General features: G+C 40.6%; 1 protein-coding gene across 3 annotated transcripts in view; it reads left to right on the forward strand.

Moving 5' to 3' along the window:
- The window catches only part of RORA (RAR related orphan receptor A), a 712,209-nt gene that overhangs the window by 666,181 nt on the left and 26,272 nt on the right, over positions 1-19,756 (forward strand). For all 3 annotated transcript variants that reach the window (XM_042988728.1, XM_042988729.1, XM_042988730.1), the window contains one exon: positions 5,986-6,071. In XM_042988728.1, the coding sequence (XP_042844662.1) occupies positions 5,986-6,071 (86 nt within the window). The remainder of the gene's footprint in view (positions 1-5,985; positions 6,072-19,756) is intronic.

Here is a 19,756-nt window from a genome sequence, read left to right on the forward strand (position 1 = left end):
CTAGGAGGTGGCTAGACCCAGAGGAGCCATGAAACTCTAGAAGCCAGGAGCAGGTAAGCAGGTGTAGCATCCACCAGCCGGCCTTGACACGCAGGCCAGCCTGCCATCCAGGCAGCCACAGAAGCTTTTAATACCCCAGCAGTTTTAAACTGGGGATAAAATAAAGTGTCTAATCCATAAAGGACTCAAGCCATTTTACCGAAAATAAAAATCAAATGCCTTAGGGTTTTTCTTTTTTAATCTTTATTGGTTTTTCTGCTTACAAAAGTAATACATGCTGGTTGTAAAAAATTCAAATATTAGGGGAATATGTAACATGGCAAGTACAAAGTCCTCCACATTCTCAGCCCTCCAGAAAAAAAAGCTGTCCACAGATTGGTATAAAAGATAGTTGTTTGGGAGTTTTGGTTGTTTTGTTTTTGGGGTTTTTTTTGTTTCGTTTTGTTTTGTTTTTTTTAATTTTTTTTTTAACGTTTTTATTCATTTTTGAGACAGAGAGAGACAGAGCATGAATGGGGGAGGGTCAGAGAGAGGGAGACACAAAATCTGAAACAGGCTCCGGGCTCTGAGCTGTCAGCACAGGGGCCCGATGCGGGGCTCGAACTCACGGACCGCGAGATCGTGACCTGAGCCGAAGTCGGCGCTCAACCGACTGAGCCACCCAGGCACCCCTTGGGGTTTTTTTTTTTAAGCGGTAGTTCTCGATGGTTTTTGCAAGACACACAAACTCGCGTTAACATTCATCCATATAACTTCCTGTCTCGGGTGCATCCAAGGTTGGGCCATTTTCCTGGCAAGCCAGCAGGAACCCCGCCCTGTTCAGTCCAGTTCAAGAAAGTATCTGGTTGTGTATGTGAGCTAGAGTGGCAGATATTATTGAGGTAACTGTAGGCCCCTATTAGTTTATCCTTTATATGAACCAATAAAAAATTTAATTTTTTTTTACCATTATTAGTAACAAATTCCTTGCGACACACACCATAACGGATGGCAACATACGGCCGCGTCGTAGCGGTTAAGTGCCGAGGCTGTAAAGGATTGCTGTGGTGGCTGGTCTGAACTGCCTGTCATATTATTTGGAGGATAAGCAGCTTTTCTCTATCCCCACGTTGGAAAGAGCTTAAAGTCTGGAGAAAAGACTTTAATTTCGCTATAAGGCAGGATTTCTTATCAACAATAGCAATAATAATAACTACTATTTATTGAGTGCCAAATATTTCTGTATGATGTGCATGTGTATCTACATAGAATACATGCATACAATAATCATTTATGTGCTGTATCACGTCTACATTATTTCACTGGATCTTCAAATATGAAACAGAGGCTCAGAGAGGTGAAGTAATTTGCCCAACCTTAAGAATTGTTAAACGTTGGTGTTAGTCATCTTAAGGTCAAAAACTCTACTCGAAATTCTGTAAAATGAAGAAGAATGTTCTAGAAGGTTGATGATTTCTTACAATTATAAAGTACTTGGTTGTAAAGTAATTACGTATAACTTCCAGAAAGATATCTTGACATCGGTTCTCAGTAGTTATGTAAGTTTAACCAAATCATTTGTGTTGTGTCCTTTGCATCCTTGGTGAGTGGTGGCATACCAGTCATAGTATGTTCCTGATGTTTGTTATTGGAGAAGGTTAGCTTGGCTGTGAACTATGGTGGGAAATGGGGAAAAAAAAAAAAACTAAACTTTTGAGTTAAACAAAAAAGACAAAATGTGTCCAAATCCCAGCCTTCCATCTCCCTAGCTCTCTGACTTTGGGCAAGTTATTTAGTCTCTCTGAGCTTCAGTTTTCTCATCTGAAAAATGCAGATGATGGTGATGGTGATGGTGATGGTGATGGTGATGGTGATGGTGATGATACCACCTTCCTCATGGGGTTATTGGAGAAGTGGATATAATGCCTAACACATTATAAGCCAAATACACATTTCATATTATTATTGTTAGTTATAAATCCATTAGATTATCATGGCATCACCTTTTCCCCCATTGAATGGGTACAGCTCTTGTACAATTGTATTTTTTAATTCTTTGAGAGAATGGGTATTTTTCTCTGGACTAAGATATCTCCCCAAAAAGGTACTGAGGAATAAGTGAAGTGTTAAGAATGCCATTGTCCATATTCTTGTCCCTTTTATAATGAAAAGTAAAGAGCCAGGCTTTTCTCAAAGTACAATGTGAAATGACAGCCCAGCCCAAGGACCACTTGGCTAATTAGCACACTTGCATTCCAGGATTTCCTGACTCCCCGCTGCCACTTGTTGTCAGCTCCTTGAAACTGCAGAAATTTGCCTCTGCAGGTGTGGAGAGCGTGCTTGAATTACTTAGGGTGCGTGAGAGAGCAAATTATTTAGGCAATAGAGCAGAAAATGTGGGCAAATTAGAATTTTTCATAGCAAGATTGTGCATTGTTAAGCCAATTCATGATTATATGTGTACGTCTTGCTTCAGATATTCTGCTACACAATGAACGTCTTTGCTGCGATGAATATGTATGTGGACTAATTTAATCAATATACTTGTGACAGTAGTGGTGTCTGACAGAACTCATCCTTTGAAAGGCTGGCTGAGTTAATGTGTGCAGTATATATATGGGCCAAGACTCATAATTTGTCTTAAGAGAAGATTATTTTGAAAAGACACAACACTGCCTGTTAGAAAATGAAAAAGCCTGAGGGATAGAAAGCAAAGGGCAAAAGGGATTTTTGTCCTTTTCCCTCTTACTGGTCTGAAAACTCAAATTTAAAGAACTAAACTGCTTTCCTTTTGAAAAAATATTGCAAGGCATTTTTTTCCTTCACTGATACATTTGAATTCTGTGAATTGACTAAAAGGTGGAGGGAAGTGGCTTTTATGCATTGTTGGATTAAATGGAAGGTTGAGTAAGTGCCCCGCTCCAATCTGCAAATGTTTGCTTTCTGGAAATATCAACACATGTGATCAGATCACATTCAGACAGTTTGCTTTTTTGGAGCAGGTGGATTTTAATCATTTCCTAAAGAGCACTTGCAACTGAAATTGTCTTCTGAGATAAGAGAGCCACCCGGGGGGTAAGCTAGTAGAATAGTTTAATCTGGCCAATCAGAACACCTGAATTTTGCTTTGGAGACTGCTCCCATCACCTTACTATGAGATTCCTAGTGAGGCTTTTCCAGTTCTGATTCTTTGGCCAACATTGTCCCCTAGAACTAAGCACAAACACAGCGGGAGTCAGAGGTCTGGGTAAATGACCCCTGCTTGAAAATACAGGTCAATATACAGTGAGTCCATTCAGACTAAGCATCTTGGCCTCCATAAATCTTGTGAAATATGTCTCAGGCTTGAGTGTCCTCCAGATCTGAAGACCTGGGAGCTGAAGCAAGGCTGAACCCCAAGAATTTGGGAGCCTGACTCAGACCAGCAGAGCTATGCAGTAGTTGGTACCAAACTCTGGGTTTGTGCTACAACCACCCTCCTGTCCCATTCTCCAGCCCAAGCCAAGCCATGAGTCATTCTGAGGGTGGAAGTTCCGGGCCCGGATCCCAGGGCTCCCGCCATCATGAGCAGACCCCTCTGTGCCTTGCATATATCACTTGCAGGATGACAGGAGCCACTGGCAGGTGTTTGGGTCTTACCTATCAAGGTGATGTTTGCATCATCATTTCACTTCTCATGGATAATTCACTGTGACCCCAGGCAAAATGAACAGCAATACACTATTCTCCATTCGAACTAGATACAGCTTTACTCAGCATTCCCAATATTGGAGGGCCTTCATATCTTTTAAAGAACTAAGTAGGTGTGCTTGATCTCACTATTGTTAAGCTGGAAGGAAGGTAACTCTTGAAAGGTCCAAATTCAGCACTAACATTGCTTTAATTGCCTCAGGTAGTTTTGATACAGACTTAAACTATAGGGCCTAATGAGGTTCATCTGTGTCTAATTTCTGTGATTACAGCTTGAGGTAAGACGTAGGAAAAGCTCAGTGTCCGTCTTTTTATTTCACATATAAATTTTGTTTAATAGATGGTCCAGATACTTCGTGTTGCCTAATTATTCTATTCCTTAGGGGTTGGGGGAGGCGGGACGGAGGCTGGTTCTCATTATAGACTACTTAATTCATATGGGAAAATCCAGGCCATCACTCTCAGCTGACATCACCTTCCAGAATGTCTCTACTACCACTTGGCTTTTGTGTCTCAAAAAGGTTGGACATAACTCTATCTAGATCTACAGACACTATGTGACACAAAACTTGGCCTTGACTATATTAAAAATACTGGCAGAGCCATAAATGTGAAGCATTATTAGAGTTCACATTTCATAAAGAATTTCCGTGAAGAAATCAAACAAGACATCAAGATGTGGTGGAAGATTTAGAAATGATCATTTTTGTTAAATGCACCTTATAACCCATTAAGCTGTGTAACTCAGAATAGACAATATACGAAAACACCATTATGTACATATTAGAAAACCTCCCCATTACAGAAAATGTACTGGATGTAAGATGTCAAACAATCTTTAATTCTGGACAATGAAGCCCAGAATGTCAACACTAAAAGTGATCGACATGAAAAGGCCTCTCCTTCTAGAAAGGCTTGCACTCCCTAAAAGTCACTGCAGTCCTGTACTAGTCCCCTTGAAAGGAAGTTAGCAGGTACACATGGTTTATAATGAGGTTAAATCCAGTAATTTAATGTATGCTGTTTCTGAGTATTAAATGCAAACATTGCATCAAATCCGCAGTAAGAGGTTGTGGAAATTATTCCAGGATATGGGATCACGTTAGAACTAAGAGCGGGCTATATGTATGAGTGTGTTACTTACATCGTGCAACATAGCCCTTAGGTTAAGTCATTGCTTTGTGTAAGGCGTGGAGCCAGTTCGGGGCTATATGAAAATGAAGTCCACTTATGCTCTTGCAGTTGTGTTTGTGTGTGTGAGTTAGTAATCTATGATACTATGATATCCATAGTGAAGCCCATGAGAAATAAAACTTAGCAAAATGGAACATTCCAGGTAAACTGGTGAACGTTGCCATCCTGTATCTCCAGCTCAGTGTTGATCTTTATTTCACATACAAATTATATTTAATGGGTGAGCCAAGAACTTTGTTTTGCCTAATTACTCTCTTCCTTAGGTTATTTTTTTAAATCCTTAATTTTGTTCTTTCCAACCAACTGTGCTAAAGATCTATTGTGTTTGCTCAGAAATGTGCTTTGTCATCTTTGACAACTTTGGTGTCATGTATATTAGTCTTTGGGTGGTGTTCCAGTATGAGGCATCTTCAAGTAATCAGTTGGATAGAAACACACACACGCTGTACCAGGCAGTCAATTTCCAACTTGAAGAACTCAGAAGCTACCTATATGATTGGTCAGGATTCACCATTATTAAATTCAGCTAGGATATTAACTTAATGGTTAAAAGGTTTTGATCATACACAAATGGACTGATTTTTAACACATGGCAGCTACATTAATTGAAAAAGATGATTAAGGCATTCTTATCTTGCCATCATATGTAACTTATTAATATTTCGAGTTGAATCATTTTCCTAAGTAGTCTTGACTTTTTGGAGTATATTTTTTCCCTACCAGTGGAGCTGCAGTGCTCAGCCAAGACAGATTTATGACCTTTTAAAAATAATGATGGAAAATGAGATCGGAGGAAACATTTTAGTATCTGCTTTGCTCTGAGGCCTAAACTGCGAGCTCTCCAGTTCTTGAAGGCTTTGAAATGCTGATTCCAGTCTTCTTGTGGGTTCTTAAACACCTTCTCAAATGACCCATTTTAATAACCCGAAAGCTATTATATAACGAGCAGCCATAATTTAGTCCAGGGCTCTAGGGGGACCCTCACAGTTCAGCAATGAATAGTTAATGCAGTATAATGTTTAGCAGGTTATTAGTTTTCACTATACAAATGCTGATCAGGGAACGCTTTTATAAGGTGTTTAAAAGAAAATGTAATTAACTGGTTGCGTGCTTCTGTTGCAGCTCAAATTGAAATTATTCCTTGCAAGATCTGTGGAGACAAATCATCAGGAATCCATTATGGTGTCATTACATGTGAAGGCTGCAAGGTAAGCCTTTTTAATTGTTGTTGTTGTTTCTATTAATGCTGGAATGTGTCTTTGCGATGTTACTTCTGCTATGTCTAAAAATTCAACTCCCTGGCATTTTGAGTGATGAGAAATGACAGGACGGAATAAATATTTTGGTGTTAAATTATAATTAAGGAAGTCGTATATATTTTTATGCCTTCCATCAAACTAACAGGAAGCTAGAGGAAAGTATTTGAGCATTGCTTGTCACTTCCAATCCTGGAATTGATTGAACTGATGAACAATCCCTTTTGGGGTTTTTTTTTTGTTTTTTTGTTTTTTAAAGAAATGACTCTGGATTTCTGTAGTGTCCCTGTTATAAACTTTATAAGAAAATATTTCCAATGGTTTAATCAGAATGTAATCAGAATCTTATTGTTGGCACACATATGTTGATATATCTAGCCAAATTACAGCAAAGCCACTGGATAGAACTCGGTTCTGGTCCTAATGCCACCACTGTCCCTCTTGCTTGGGCTTGTTTTAATCTTTTAGTGACTCAGTTTCTTCATCTATAAAGTGGGCATAACACCTGTTCTTCCTACCTTTTAGAACTATTCCAAGGATAGCGTGAAAACCTGTAAATAAAAGTCCTTGCAAACTGAAAAGTGCTATTTAAATCGAAATATTTTTATTCTTCTTGCTGTTGTTACTACTTAATTATCGCTGATGCTGATCGAGGGCAATACGTTCAGCACAGGCATAATGTGGGAATGGGAATAGAGATGTTTATCCTCATCATTCAAGACCTCCAAACCCAGATTGCCTCTGTTATTCAAATTTCAATTTATTAAGATTTAAATCCTCTGGCTTATATTGGAAGGGCCTTGAGACAGCTTACAGGATAAAACAGTGCAAAATAAACAGGCAAGAAGCTATTTAAACATGCAGGAGGCCTCTGAGACAGTTGATTGCCACTGAACCAGGCCTGATTAGCCCTAAGGCGTTTTGAGGCTAAGGCAAAAAAATAAAATAAAATAAAATCCACAAATTTGGTTAGCTTTCCTTCAGTGAAATTAGAAAATATAATGTCATAAAATACAAAATCACCTTCTGATAACAAATAACTACTGGGAGATTTCAGGGAAATTTGCCTCGTAATTTCCTTAAGTCTTTGTTTTACTCTTAATCATGGTAACATGTGTTGCTTTGTACGCATACAGATCCGCTATATTGATCCTATCTTGGTGCTTCTTGAGCTTTCTGCACACCGCCAAGCATGCTTTTTTTTTTTTTTTTTTTAATCATCTGCCTTTTAGGAATAAGGGGTTTGCTACTTAAAGGGGATTTTGAATTGTTCATCGTTACATCAGTCCTCAAGGCCTCAGGGTCTAGATTACTAAGAAAAAAAAAATTATGTCCTTTTACTTCTTCAATTTGCCCTCCCTCAAAATTAATCAATTAAGTAAATAAAAGTAGACACAATGAAATCAACTGTGTGACCTATGCCATCCCAGGATGTAAGGGAGGGTGGTCTGGCTGCAACGACTGACATCCCATTGATTTTCAAAGTTAATTCGGCTGACGTGGCTGGGCAGCCGTCACACTTCACCCCCACCTACTCTGTGCTCACACCTCGTCCTGCTGGAAGATAACCCAGCCTTTCTCGGTGAAGGGAATATAGACGGTGATGCCCCCTACCAGAAATTCCAAGCAAACATGATATTGTGCGTTGCACAGCGCCTGGGTATTTCCTGAAGTGGACAGGGTCCTGGGCATTACCCACATGTCCCTTCATTCTGCCTGAGAAGCTGACTACTCTCTCTGAGTCTCTTAGTAATGCCACGTGTCGTTTTCTGTGCCAACCAGAGTGAATACCTAAGAGTGGCATCTGAGGCAGGGCCAGGGTAGAGGTGGGGGCCACCTCGTATGAATACCCAACAATTCAGAAGATTAATTAACAACAGGCTGTTCAGTAAAATCAGAATTGTCTGAGAACCACTGGGTTTACATAGGCATAAACAATGTGTGTTTTCTTTTTACTCCCAATGTTTATCTATGACAAAAATAACAGCGATAAGAGAACAAAAGGCACAGGGTGCCTAGGTGGCTCAGTCGGCTAAGTGTCCAACCTCAGCTCAGATCATGATTTCTCGGTTCGTGAATTCAAGCTCCACATCAGGCTCCACAGTGACAGCTTGGGATTCTCTCTCTTTCTCCCTCTCTCTCTGGACCTCCCCTACTTGCACACATGTGCGCTCTCTTTCTTACTCTCTCTCTCAAAATAAATAAACTAAAAAAAAAGAAAGCAAAAGGCAGCTATTATTTCATAGTTATAACTTTTCTAGATTCCCTTCCGGATCTCATACCGCCTCAATGCCAAAGTGAGGGGTTTTTTGGTTTTTTTGTTTGTTTGTTTCTTGGTTATCTGTGGTTCTATTCTCCTGTCCTGTTGACTTTATACACTGGAAATCACAAAGACAAACAATTAAAACTTAGTTTTATTAACAGATTGGGCCTATGCCCAGCCTGGGACCAGTGCAGTGGTATGTGTTGATATTTGATGCGTATGGTATTTGCTCTGCAATTATAATTTCTCTCTGCTATAATTAATATTTTTATCTCTAGTTGTGGTGAAGTCAAGAGACTTCTGCTTTTGCCATTGATGTTAATGATTTATCATGCTCTAACCAGGTGAGTGTGGTTACAGCATCATAAATTGTAAATAGTTTATCTCTGTGATAGGATCATTAGCCATAAGGATAATTTCTAATTATATATATAAATAGATATCTAATGAAAGGAAGGAAAGGGACTCAGTCATTTTTGGAGCTAATCACTTTGTGAATGTATTTTAAATTGCATTTTAAAGTCAACCACCTGAAACCATTAGAAACCAGAGAACCTATTTAATTGCTGAAATGATCATTCATTTTACCACATATTTACTCAGGTAAGCATTGCACATCAACAGCAAAACTGATAGAAGTTTCATAGCTGTTTCTCTGCTTCTTGGGTGTTCCCAGCTCACCCTCTCCATGTCCCCTTTGCCACCTGTGGAGAGACAGTATTGCGTCACACTTATGATCTGACTCTGGAACAAGACTGCCTGGGTTTGAATCTAATTCTTCTGTTTACTGACTTGAGCACCGACCCAACCTCTCTGTGCCTCTTTCCCATCTGTAATATCAAGATAGTAATTGTAGTTATTTCCTGGGGTTATCACATGCATTTAGGTAAAGCGCTGAGAAAAATGCCAGGCGTATAACAATCACTCAGTAAGTGTTGGCTGTTGTTATAATCATTCCTAGCCAAATTCCACATGCTTGAGTCATGCTACTGTAGTCAGCTATCATTTCTAGGACATGCAGGGGTCAAGTCTTAATTTTGTGACCATTTGCTATTTGTTATGCAGACCTTGCTAATAAAAACAAAATAATGAGAACCACCCCCACCTTGGGGCCAGGCACCATATAAGAGCTGTAAGGGGTCCAAAGACATAGAAGACCTGATCCTTCCCTCAAGCAGTTTATGATCTAGTTGTAGAGGTGAGGTCTGCATAGGAAAAGCTAAATACCAATGCAAGAACTAAATCCTAGATTTAGTAAACCAGAAAAAAAATTTTAAAGGGGGGAGGAAGTTCAGGAAGAGATCCACCCATTTAAGGTCAGTTGAATTTTGACAAAGATGCCAATTTAATTCAATGAAAGAAAGATGGGTCATTTCAAACAATGTTGCTGAAACAACTAGACATTAATATGAAAAAGGAAAAAATTAACTTCACGTTTATACCTTTCCCTGAAAGCAAAAATTAACTTAAAGAATGTACTAACTGGGGCACCTGGATTGCTCAGTGGGTTAAGCATCTGACTTCAGCTCAGGTCATGATCTTACTGTTTGTGAGTTCAAGCCCTGCATCTGTGCTGTCAGTGCAGAGCCCGCTTCAGGTCCTCTGTCCCCCTCTTTACCCCTCCCCTACTCACATGTGCCCACATACACATGTGCTCACCCTCTCGCTGTCTCTCTCAAAAGTAAAATAAAACATTAAAAAAAAGGGTCAGAAGAGCACCTGGGTAGCTCAGTTGGTTAAGCATCTGACTGGATTTTGGCTCAGGTCATGATCTCATGGTTCATGAGATCAAGCCCCATGTTGGGGCTTGGGATTCTGTCTCTCTCCCTCTCTCTGCATCTCTCACCCCACCCCCTGCCCCACTCACTCTCTCTCTGTCTCAAAATAAATAAACATTTTTTAAAAGAAGAGGAAGAAAAAAAAGAATATCCTAAGAAAATGACATAATGCTGTATTATTTCTAGAAGGAATCATGTCTTTGTAACAGTAGACATACAAATATTTCCTCAGACCACACACTGAAGTCCTTACCTTATTTTAAAAAATAATAAATTGGACTTCATCAAAATTGAAAATTTGTGCCCTTCAAAAGCTATCATTAGTAAAACGAAAAGGCAAGCCATGTACTGGAAGAAATAGAAGGAAAAAAAGCCAAATCTGAAAATAAATAAAAAGACAAAAATAATAATAAAAAGGAACAATACCAAGAACCATCTCTTCACAAAACCCGGACAAGGAGCCAATAAACACATGGATACAGTCTCAAGATCTCTAATCGTTAGGGAAATGTAAATAAAACCACAGGGAAATACCATAACATATGCACCTGAGAGACTAAAATTAAAATAGAACAAAACAGCAGCAAGACGAAGAAGAACAAAAACTCTGCCAATGATAAACGTGATGAAGATACAGAGAAACTGGTGAATTTTCCAGTCTCCTGTCATCTGGGGGCGGGGCTGTGAAGTGGCACAGCCCCTCTGAAGAAAGGTGGCATCTCATAAGCATCAACCTAACATATGACCTCACACCCGATCCTTGGTGTTTCCCGGAAAGAAACACAAGCACCTGTTATAGAAAGACTATTCTGTGAGTATTTGCAGCCCCTTTATTCACAATGTCCACAAAGCTTTGGAAAGAACCCAAATGCCCGTCAAGTGAAAAAGGAGCAAACGTGGGTGGTGGATGGATAAAGAAGATCCATAGAATGGAATGCTGTTTGGCGATAAGAGAGAATGTACCCTGTATGCACAAAACAACATTCTGGTAAAGGAGAGAAGCCAGAAACAGAAGAATACATACCATAGAATTGCGCTCAGAAATCATTCTAGAAGAAGTACCAATCTTAAATCTATAATGGCAGAAAGCAGATATGGTTACCTAGAGCCAAGGTGAGGAATGACCGCTAAGGGAAGGACACTTTTGTGGCTTGTGGCAATGTTCTAAGGTGGCGGTAGTTACACAGGTGTGCCCATTGTCAGAATTCTTCAAAGTGGACTCTTCACTTAGTGGTGCGTTTTTGTATTTAATTTATGCCTCAGTGAAGTTCATTTAAAATATACATAAAAATGGGGCTCCTAGAAGTGTCCGATTCTTGATCTCGGCTCAGGTCATGATCTTGCAATTCATGGATTCGAGCCCTGCATCGGGCTCTGTGCTGACGGTGCGGAGCCTTCTTTGGATTCTCTGTCTGCCAATCTCTCTCCTTTCTCTCAAAAAGAAATAAACATTTAAAAATAAAATAAGGGGCGCCTGGGTGGCTCAGTTGGTTAAGTGTCTCACTCTTAATTTAGCCTCAGGTTATGATCTTACTGTTTATGTGATCAAGGACCATGTTGGTCTCAGCACTGGCAGCACTAAGCCTGCTTGGGATTCTTTCTTTCTGCCTTCCCGTGTGCGTGCGCTCTCTCTCTCTCTCTCTCTCTCTCTCTCAAAATAAATAAATAAACTTAAAAGTTTTTAAAAAATATATGCACATAAAAAGAACAAAATCCTGGAGTAATGTCACAGTCTATGATGTGGCACAAACAGCACATACCCACTAGGCAGCAAGAACCCACAGACGGGAAAGTCTTGGTTGTATTTTGCGGACAACATATAATCCGGTTTAAGTGGGGCAAAGGGTAGCTTTCTGTGGACACTGGAAAATAAGGACAAATAGGTACGCCATTCGCAAATTTATAAAGAGTCCATTATGCCAAGGTTTTTATTACGAAGGTACTTTACTTGTTCTCTTGAAATAATGAGGTAACAGTATACCAGCCTTGGTCATGCCGTGAATGTTGCATCTCAGAAAAACATAGATAATAGGTCTGCAGGGGTGTGGGTCTGTCACTAAAGATATTTTTGAGGTCTTGGAACAGAATTGAGTCTTAGCACTGGATAAGTTAGGAGGCGGGTGTGGGGTAAACTGAGGCAGGCCTGCCTGGGAGGAGGGGCCAGGCCATGGAATGGGCAGGCAGAAGAAAAGGCCAGAAATAAAACAAGAGGCTGCAGATATTAGGGTTGAGGTTCAGTCTTCAAAGTGAATAAAACTGCTGAAGTGTTTATAGAAAAATGACACTGGTTGGTTTCCTTTGAGAAATGGCCCTATTTGTCATTCCACTTCCCTTCCCAGCTTCATTATTAGATACAGTGGCTGCTCAGATGATGATGAAGAAAAATTTATCTCATGATAAAAAACACAGGTTTTTTTTTAAATCTATATTCTTTAGATTTTTTGGATATACAGTTTCAACTTTAACTTTTTAAATGATAATGTACAGTCAAGTGTTGGAGTTGGCAAATTGATTTCTGATTACATTTAAGACCTTTTGCTCTTGATAGGGTAACAACAGACTAGCGTTTGTTTGTCACATACTTATTCGTCAATTAATACATGTAAGATGATGTCTTATGCAAAGTTTGCTTTTCCACCCAGAGAATTTGGAGGAGTATCTTTGCATTAACAGTATGCTATCTGAGGGGCGCCTGGGTGGCTTTGTTGGTTAAGCTTCAGACTCTTGATTCTGGCTCAGGTCATGATCTTACGGTTGTGGGATCGAGCCCCACGTTGGGCTCTGCTGAGCATGGAATCTGCTTAAGATTCTCTCCCTCTTCTTCTGACCCTCCCCCCTTGCACATACACATGCTCTCTCATATGCACTCTCTCAAAACAAATGATTTAAAAAAACCAATATGCTATCTGAGGTTAACAATAAGCCTTTCAAAGATAGCCAGAGTGCAAAATTGGTACTTTTCTTTTTTTCTTTTTTTTCCTGAAAGAGTTAAAGCAATTTCTGGAGCTTTTTATGTTTTAGGCTAAAAAGAAATGTCCATAAATATTCCATTTAGGCTCCAACTGTTTCTTAGAGGATTTTAATATTTTTATTTCAGTTGTGAAATGTTACTAGCTTTGGAGCAATTTTATCCACTTTTCAACAGTGATATATTCCTGCCCAACACTTTTATTTTTTCTTAAGTTTATTTATTTTGAGAGAGAGAGAATGTGTGTGCATGTGTGCAGGGGAGGGGCAGAGAGAGAGTGAGAGAGAGAGAATCCCAAGCAGGCCCCACACTGTCAGCACAGAGCCCGATGCGGGGCTCAAACCCAGGAACCATGAGATCGTGACCTGACCCGAAATCAAGCATCAAATGCCCAGCCGACTGAGCCACTCAGGCATCCCTAACCCTTATTTTAGTGTTTTAGAACACCTGGACCCAACATTAGAGCTAGCCATTTAAAACAAAAATTAGACGTGGCTGTTTCTGCATCCTGTGACATTAGGGTTTCGGTTCTGTTATATACAGGTGATAAGAAAAAAAAATGTATGTAGCTCACTCTTCCAGTCCTATGATGAAATACACTGGTAGTAGAGTGTGTTAAATTCCAATGTGCATCCAGATGATTTGGATTTTTTTTTTTATTGTTGTATTTTTTGTTTCTTTGTTTTGGTCTTAATCATGTCTCAGTAACTACTGCCCTTCCTCGGCTCACAGGCAGTGCTGGGCTTATGGCCTTGTCCTCAGTAGGGGCTCTAACGTAGTGTCCGACTCTGGGCAGGGCCCCTCATGCTTGCCTGGGGAATCCCTGCTGTTCAATGTGTTCATTTGGATTGGGTCTGAGTGTCGCAGATCACAGTATGCCAAAGCAGACGTCTACGCTTACCAAACATGACACGTGAGGTCAGCTTTAATCAGAGATCATTTGCACATACAATTCTACAGGGAGGCCAGTCATTATTGAAGGAGAAAGTTGTTCAGGAGATCTGTGATTCCATGATTTATTGCTACCAGATGTATGCGTGTGGAGCTGTACCAGCTAACTTTTGCGAATGAGGTTGCCTATTCTTTTCTGAAGAACAAATTCTCTTCTTCATTTGCTTCCTTGGGGAATATTATTCCTGCCCCCACCCCACCCCCTGCAACTTAATTCTATCATTTCCCTCTGCCTCTTCCTGTCTCTGATTTTAATCTATTCATGCCCTCTCCTCCCCCCTCAGTAAGATTACGTTGGCAATTATTTTCTTTCTTTCTTTCTTTCTTTCTTTCTTTCTTTCTTTCTTTACTTTAAATACTTAACTCTCTCCCCATGTTTATCCAAAGATGTTTCTTCTTCCTCGCTCCCATATTTCTGAATATTCTCAACAGAAACTTCCCGAGAGAAATAAAATTGTAACAGTTCATCTTTTACATAAGGGATTCTCTGCTGTGACAGGGACACACACACTCTCTTCAAGAGCTCCCCCCCCCATTTCAATTTTTTAGTTGTATCGGAAAATACAATAATTTAGGCAGGCATAGGAGCATTCACAATAAATCATAGAGTTATGAATAAATCTTGGTTGTCAAAAGCAAATGTGTAGCCGTTCCAAAGCGTCTGCCATTAGAATTCAGCAAGGCAGCTGTCAGCTGTTTTCTTGTAATTAAACAGCCAATGAACAGCTAATTAAGACATATGTGTATACAGAAGTGGAAGTGGGTATGTTAATGAACTGTAGGAATCAATTCATTAAGTGAAAATTGTCAAAAGACCAAACATCGGATCAGCATTTCAGCCTATGCCTTACTGAGAAGGAGCCCCAAACAGGAGGGGAGCCCCCTCAGAGCAAGATCCTCTGAGCACCTTTCCACCCACACCCATCGTCCTCTGTCCAGCCAACCCTCACCTTTGGGCAAAACTATTAATAACCCCCATAGGCAATGCCACGTTTATTAAGTAGATCCAGCAAATGAAAATGTTTTCCGACCCATATGTAAACCTGGTATTCAGTACCCTGCGAAATGTCACCTCCCTCTCCTGTGTCTAAACCATTATATGGAGCTTTGAGTACAGAACTGAAAAGTGGGCCTTTTGCGTTTATTTGTTTGGTTTTGTTGTTTATCTGCTTTTGTTTGATCTGCCCGACGTGCTTGCCTCAATGCTTTTTTGGTACTGTATTAAGAAGTCTACAGCGTTTAGAATAAGATGCACCCAGGATTCAGCCCTTCCCCTTACCTGCTGTGCGACTTTGGACACATGGCTTAGCCTCTGTGCACTCTGATTTTCTCATTGTAAAACAGATACAGCAATACCCACTTTGCAAGGTTGATGTGAATTACAGATCCATAATGTTTGCAAAGTGTCCTACATAGTGCCTGGTATCGAATAGGTGTTCAGCATATGATTGTCACCACAGGTTTTAATCAGTCCCATCTTTTTTTCCCTCTGGTCATTCATTCAACAAGTATTTGTTGACTTCTGGAAGTACTGGGTTAATTACTGGAAAGAAACAAAGCAGTCAGTGAGGGAGACCTGGCTCTGAGCGTATACATGGGAGGGGCCCCTCAACCAGTCTTAGAAGGGGCACAGTCAGAGAAAGTGATTATCTCAGTGAATTCTTAAGAGAAGGGGAGAGGGGCGCCTGGGTTGCTCGGTCGGTTGAGCTTCCAACTTCGGCTCGGGTCGTGATCTCGCGGTTTGTGAGTTCGAGCCCTGCGTCGGGCTCTGTGCTGACAGCTCAGAGCCTGGAGCCTGCTTTGGATTCTGTGTCTCCTCTCTCTCTGCCCCTCCCCTGCTTGTGCTCTGTCTCTCTCTGTCTCAAAAATAAGTAAAACGTTAAAAAATAATAATAATTAAAAAAAAGAGAAGGGGAGAGCTTCTGGGAAATGGGGGTGAAATTGGGGGGTTGTGGGGGTGGCTGTCCTATGAGGAACTGCGAACACAGCAGTTTAGGCTTGGCCAGAGTATGACTTTGAGAAGAGGAGTGAATGTAGGAGAGAGTTGCCTGGATAGGTGGTTGTGGCCTGGTCAGTAGTAGAGAGCTATTCAAGGGCTAATAAGCAGAGAAGTGGCCTGATCAGGTTTATGTTTTAGAAAAGATCTCCAGTGACTGTATGAAAATGGATTGGAGAGAGTGTGAATGGAAGCAGGAAGTCCATTTGGGAGGCTGTATAATAACCAATTCAGGAGATTACAGATATGGAGCATTGAGAAAATTGCAGTAAAGATGGAGAGAAGTAGATGGATTTGAGAAATATGAAAGTGGCAAGAAACAGCCTAACACGGTGACTGCTTGGGTGGGGGAGGGGAGGAGGCAGAGATGCAATGAAGCTTATCGTTCTGCCTTGAGTAACTGGGATGAGTTGGTCCCTTGGCTGAGCAAGCAAACACCGAAGGAGACAAAGCTAGGAAACAGGCGGTGGGTTGGGATATGTTCTGTTCTGGAATGAAGACAAAACCATTCAGCTGAAGTTTCTAGAGAGTATGTGTGTGTGTTACAGGGTTGGGGGTGATAGGGCTATAGAAGGCCAAGCCACAGCTTTGGTGAAAGGCCCATCCTAAGTAGGGAAGATTCATTCAGATAGTGTGATGGGAATCTGGGGAAGGACTGGGTTCAGTCCAGTCACTTGCTGGTCAGTTTTTAACAGCTGACTCATTGGAAAACAGTGTCTATCTGTACGTACCAAACTTCAGTGTATGTTTCATGGATATGTGACACAATTTACAAGTAGTAAAATCTACAATATTCTTTATTATAAACATATAGACAAATGGTTGTCACTAAATGCCCCCAGTGATCTTTGCTGAATTCCTCCATCCGTAGGTACAGTTGTAGTTGATGACAGACTGTAGTGCCAACACGAATGTTGATACTTTCATTTACATTAATGAATAAGAGGAAAATGAAATAAGGAAAACGTGTTTTGGAACTTCACTCATTCATCAGTGATGACATGAGCAACCTCTTTCCAGAATCAGATAATAGTTTTTAAATACTAGAATATTTCCTCACATTTGTTGTGCTATTCACAATGTGGTGGGTATAGACATTGCATACTTTTTTTAATTTTTTAATTTAAAAAAAAAATGTTTATTTTTGAGAGAGAGAGAGAAGGAAACAGAGTGTGAGTGGGGAAGGGGCAGAGAGAGAGGGAGACGCAGAATCTGAAGCAGGCTCCGGGCTCTGAGCTGTCACCACAGAGCCTGACGTGAGGCTCAAACTCATAGACCAGTGGATCATGACCTGAGCCGAAGTCAGATGCTTAACCGACTGAGCCACCCAGGTGCCCCAGAGACATTACATACTTTTAACTTTAACCCACATTATTGTTTTCTTGATCACTTTTTTTAAATTTTTTTTTTACATTTATTTATTTTTGAGAGACAGAGAGAGACAGAACGTGAGCAGGGGAGGGGCAGAGAGAGAGGGCGACACAGAATCCAAAGCAGGCTCAAGGCTCTGAGCTGTCAGCACAGAGCCCGGTGCAGGGCTCGAACCCACAAATGGTGAGATCATGACCTGGGGCGAAGTCGGACCCTTAACCAACTGAGCCTCCCAGGCGCCCCTTCTTGATCACTTTTTAAATCTAGACAATAGGCAGAACAAAAAATCAAGCCCTGATTTGTAGCTTTTGCCAGTTTCCATGGTATAAATACTCCCAGCACATGGTCAATTTGAGGCCTCCCAACCTGACATCCCATTGAAGACAGAGCAGGGAAGATTCACTCACAGTAGAACACCATTTGTAGTAGCCGCACCATCTGGATATAATTGATGTAAATAACCTCAAGAGCATGGATAATAGCAAAATAATAATAAAATAATGAGCTAATTTTTAATAATGGCTATGTTTAACAATTGGTTCACAAAATTCCTGAAATTTTAACACGCTGCTCTTGCAACCTGCTGCGAGGCTTCTCCCATACGTCATGGCCTCAGTCCCAGTCCTGGGGAACTCCAAACTAGTAGGACTGGTGAACAATTTCGTAGCGTAAAGTCAAAAGTTAGGCAAGAGAATTTCCCAGAGGATCGAAGCAGAAATGGGACATAAAACTCAATGAAAGGCACTTTGAAAGACTAGGTAAAATAAGGAAGGAGACACTGGAGAGTTGTCTTTGAGGCTGTTGAAATTGATACAAACAGTTGGTGTGTATGAGGAAATCAAGACTGTGTGGTATCACTTTTGTTAGCACGCTTAAAATTAGGACAGTGGTGTTTGAGTCTTAGTAGTAATACTTAATCAGGCATGGGACAACCTTAAACCAGTCACTAACCATTCTGAGCTTCATTTTTGTTATCTACAAAATAAGAAAACTAGAGTAGATCTTAACAAGGGAAAGGCAGTGGAGTCTTCAGGAGCCTTTGTTAAAATATTTATCATATAAAAGTGATATCTTTTGGGGTTTTTTACCTGCAAAAATGGCACTTTCATATTGTTCAAACTATATATGTGTTCAGGACTATATCCCCAAAGGTTCTGGTTCAATAAATTTCAGGTGTACTTTTTAAACGCTTCATGGGTGATTCAGATGCACCATCTGTTTGAGGACTACTGAACCTGATAATCTCACAGCTTCCTTCCAGTTCTGAAGACCTGTTTGTATGACTCTCATTTACTATTTGCAGTAACTGCACGTTGGTATGCTGCCACTAGGTGGTGATCGTGTGCCACAGTCACACCAAGTTCTGCTACCCTGAAGTTCTCTCTGGTCAAGTCCACCATGTTCACAATGGCACATCTCCATGTATTTTGACATCCATAAAAAATGTCTTCTTTTAAAAAAAACCAAAGAAGTAATTCATGAGCTCATCTTTTGGCAATAAAACTCCAAAATTATGAACTTAATATCTTTTCTAGCTAACGCATAGCTTCAGCTCTTTCTCTCTTCTTTATACATACCTCTTCAGTTCCACCCAAAGCTCCATGCACTGGCTTGTGCTATTTACACTCTCTGTGTGGCCTCAAACTCCCTCAACTCCTAGAACTTGTGTCACAGCTCACTCATTTCTCACTCGGACCCTCTACAGGATTACTCCCCAGTCAGTAAAATCCTTTTACATTTATGAACGTATTTCTACCTCTACCTTTCTTCCTCGTCCTTCTTGCTCTTCCAGTCCTCCTCCTCTGAGAAACCCCAAGGAATGCTGAAATGAAGGGAGAGCGAGAGAGAGAGAATGAATGAATGAGTGAATGAAAGAAAGAAAGAAAAGAAAAGAGAAGAAAAGAAAAGAAAAGAAAAGAAAAGGGCGGGGAGAAGAAGAAAGAAAGAAGGAAGGAAGGAAGCAAGACCAAGTCCTAATCTCTCTGAAATGCAGAGTTCAGTGTTTATCTGAGTCATACAGGCTTGCCCTCTGTCTCTCTTCATGGCTCTCACCTTATAACCCTACTTGACCCATCCCATCTGGTATGTGATAGCTCTCCTCGTGGGCATGACTCTGTTGTCTTAGTCCAAAAGGAACATCTCTTCTCTGGCTCTTACCCACTCCTAGAACTTTCAGCAGACACTTGCTCAACTGACCCAATGAAGAATAAATGGTGAGAAGAGCACGGTATGTCTGTTTGCTCGCCTGCTTTTCCCAATCCCTTCAAAGCTGACACATCTAAAGAAGTATAGTTGTTTTCCAAGCTGATA

Source organism: Panthera tigris, chromosome B3, assembly GCF_018350195.1.
Source record: "Panthera tigris isolate Pti1 chromosome B3, P.tigris_Pti1_mat1.1, whole genome shotgun sequence".
Taxonomy (NCBI): domain Eukaryota; kingdom Metazoa; phylum Chordata; class Mammalia; order Carnivora; family Felidae; genus Panthera; species Panthera tigris.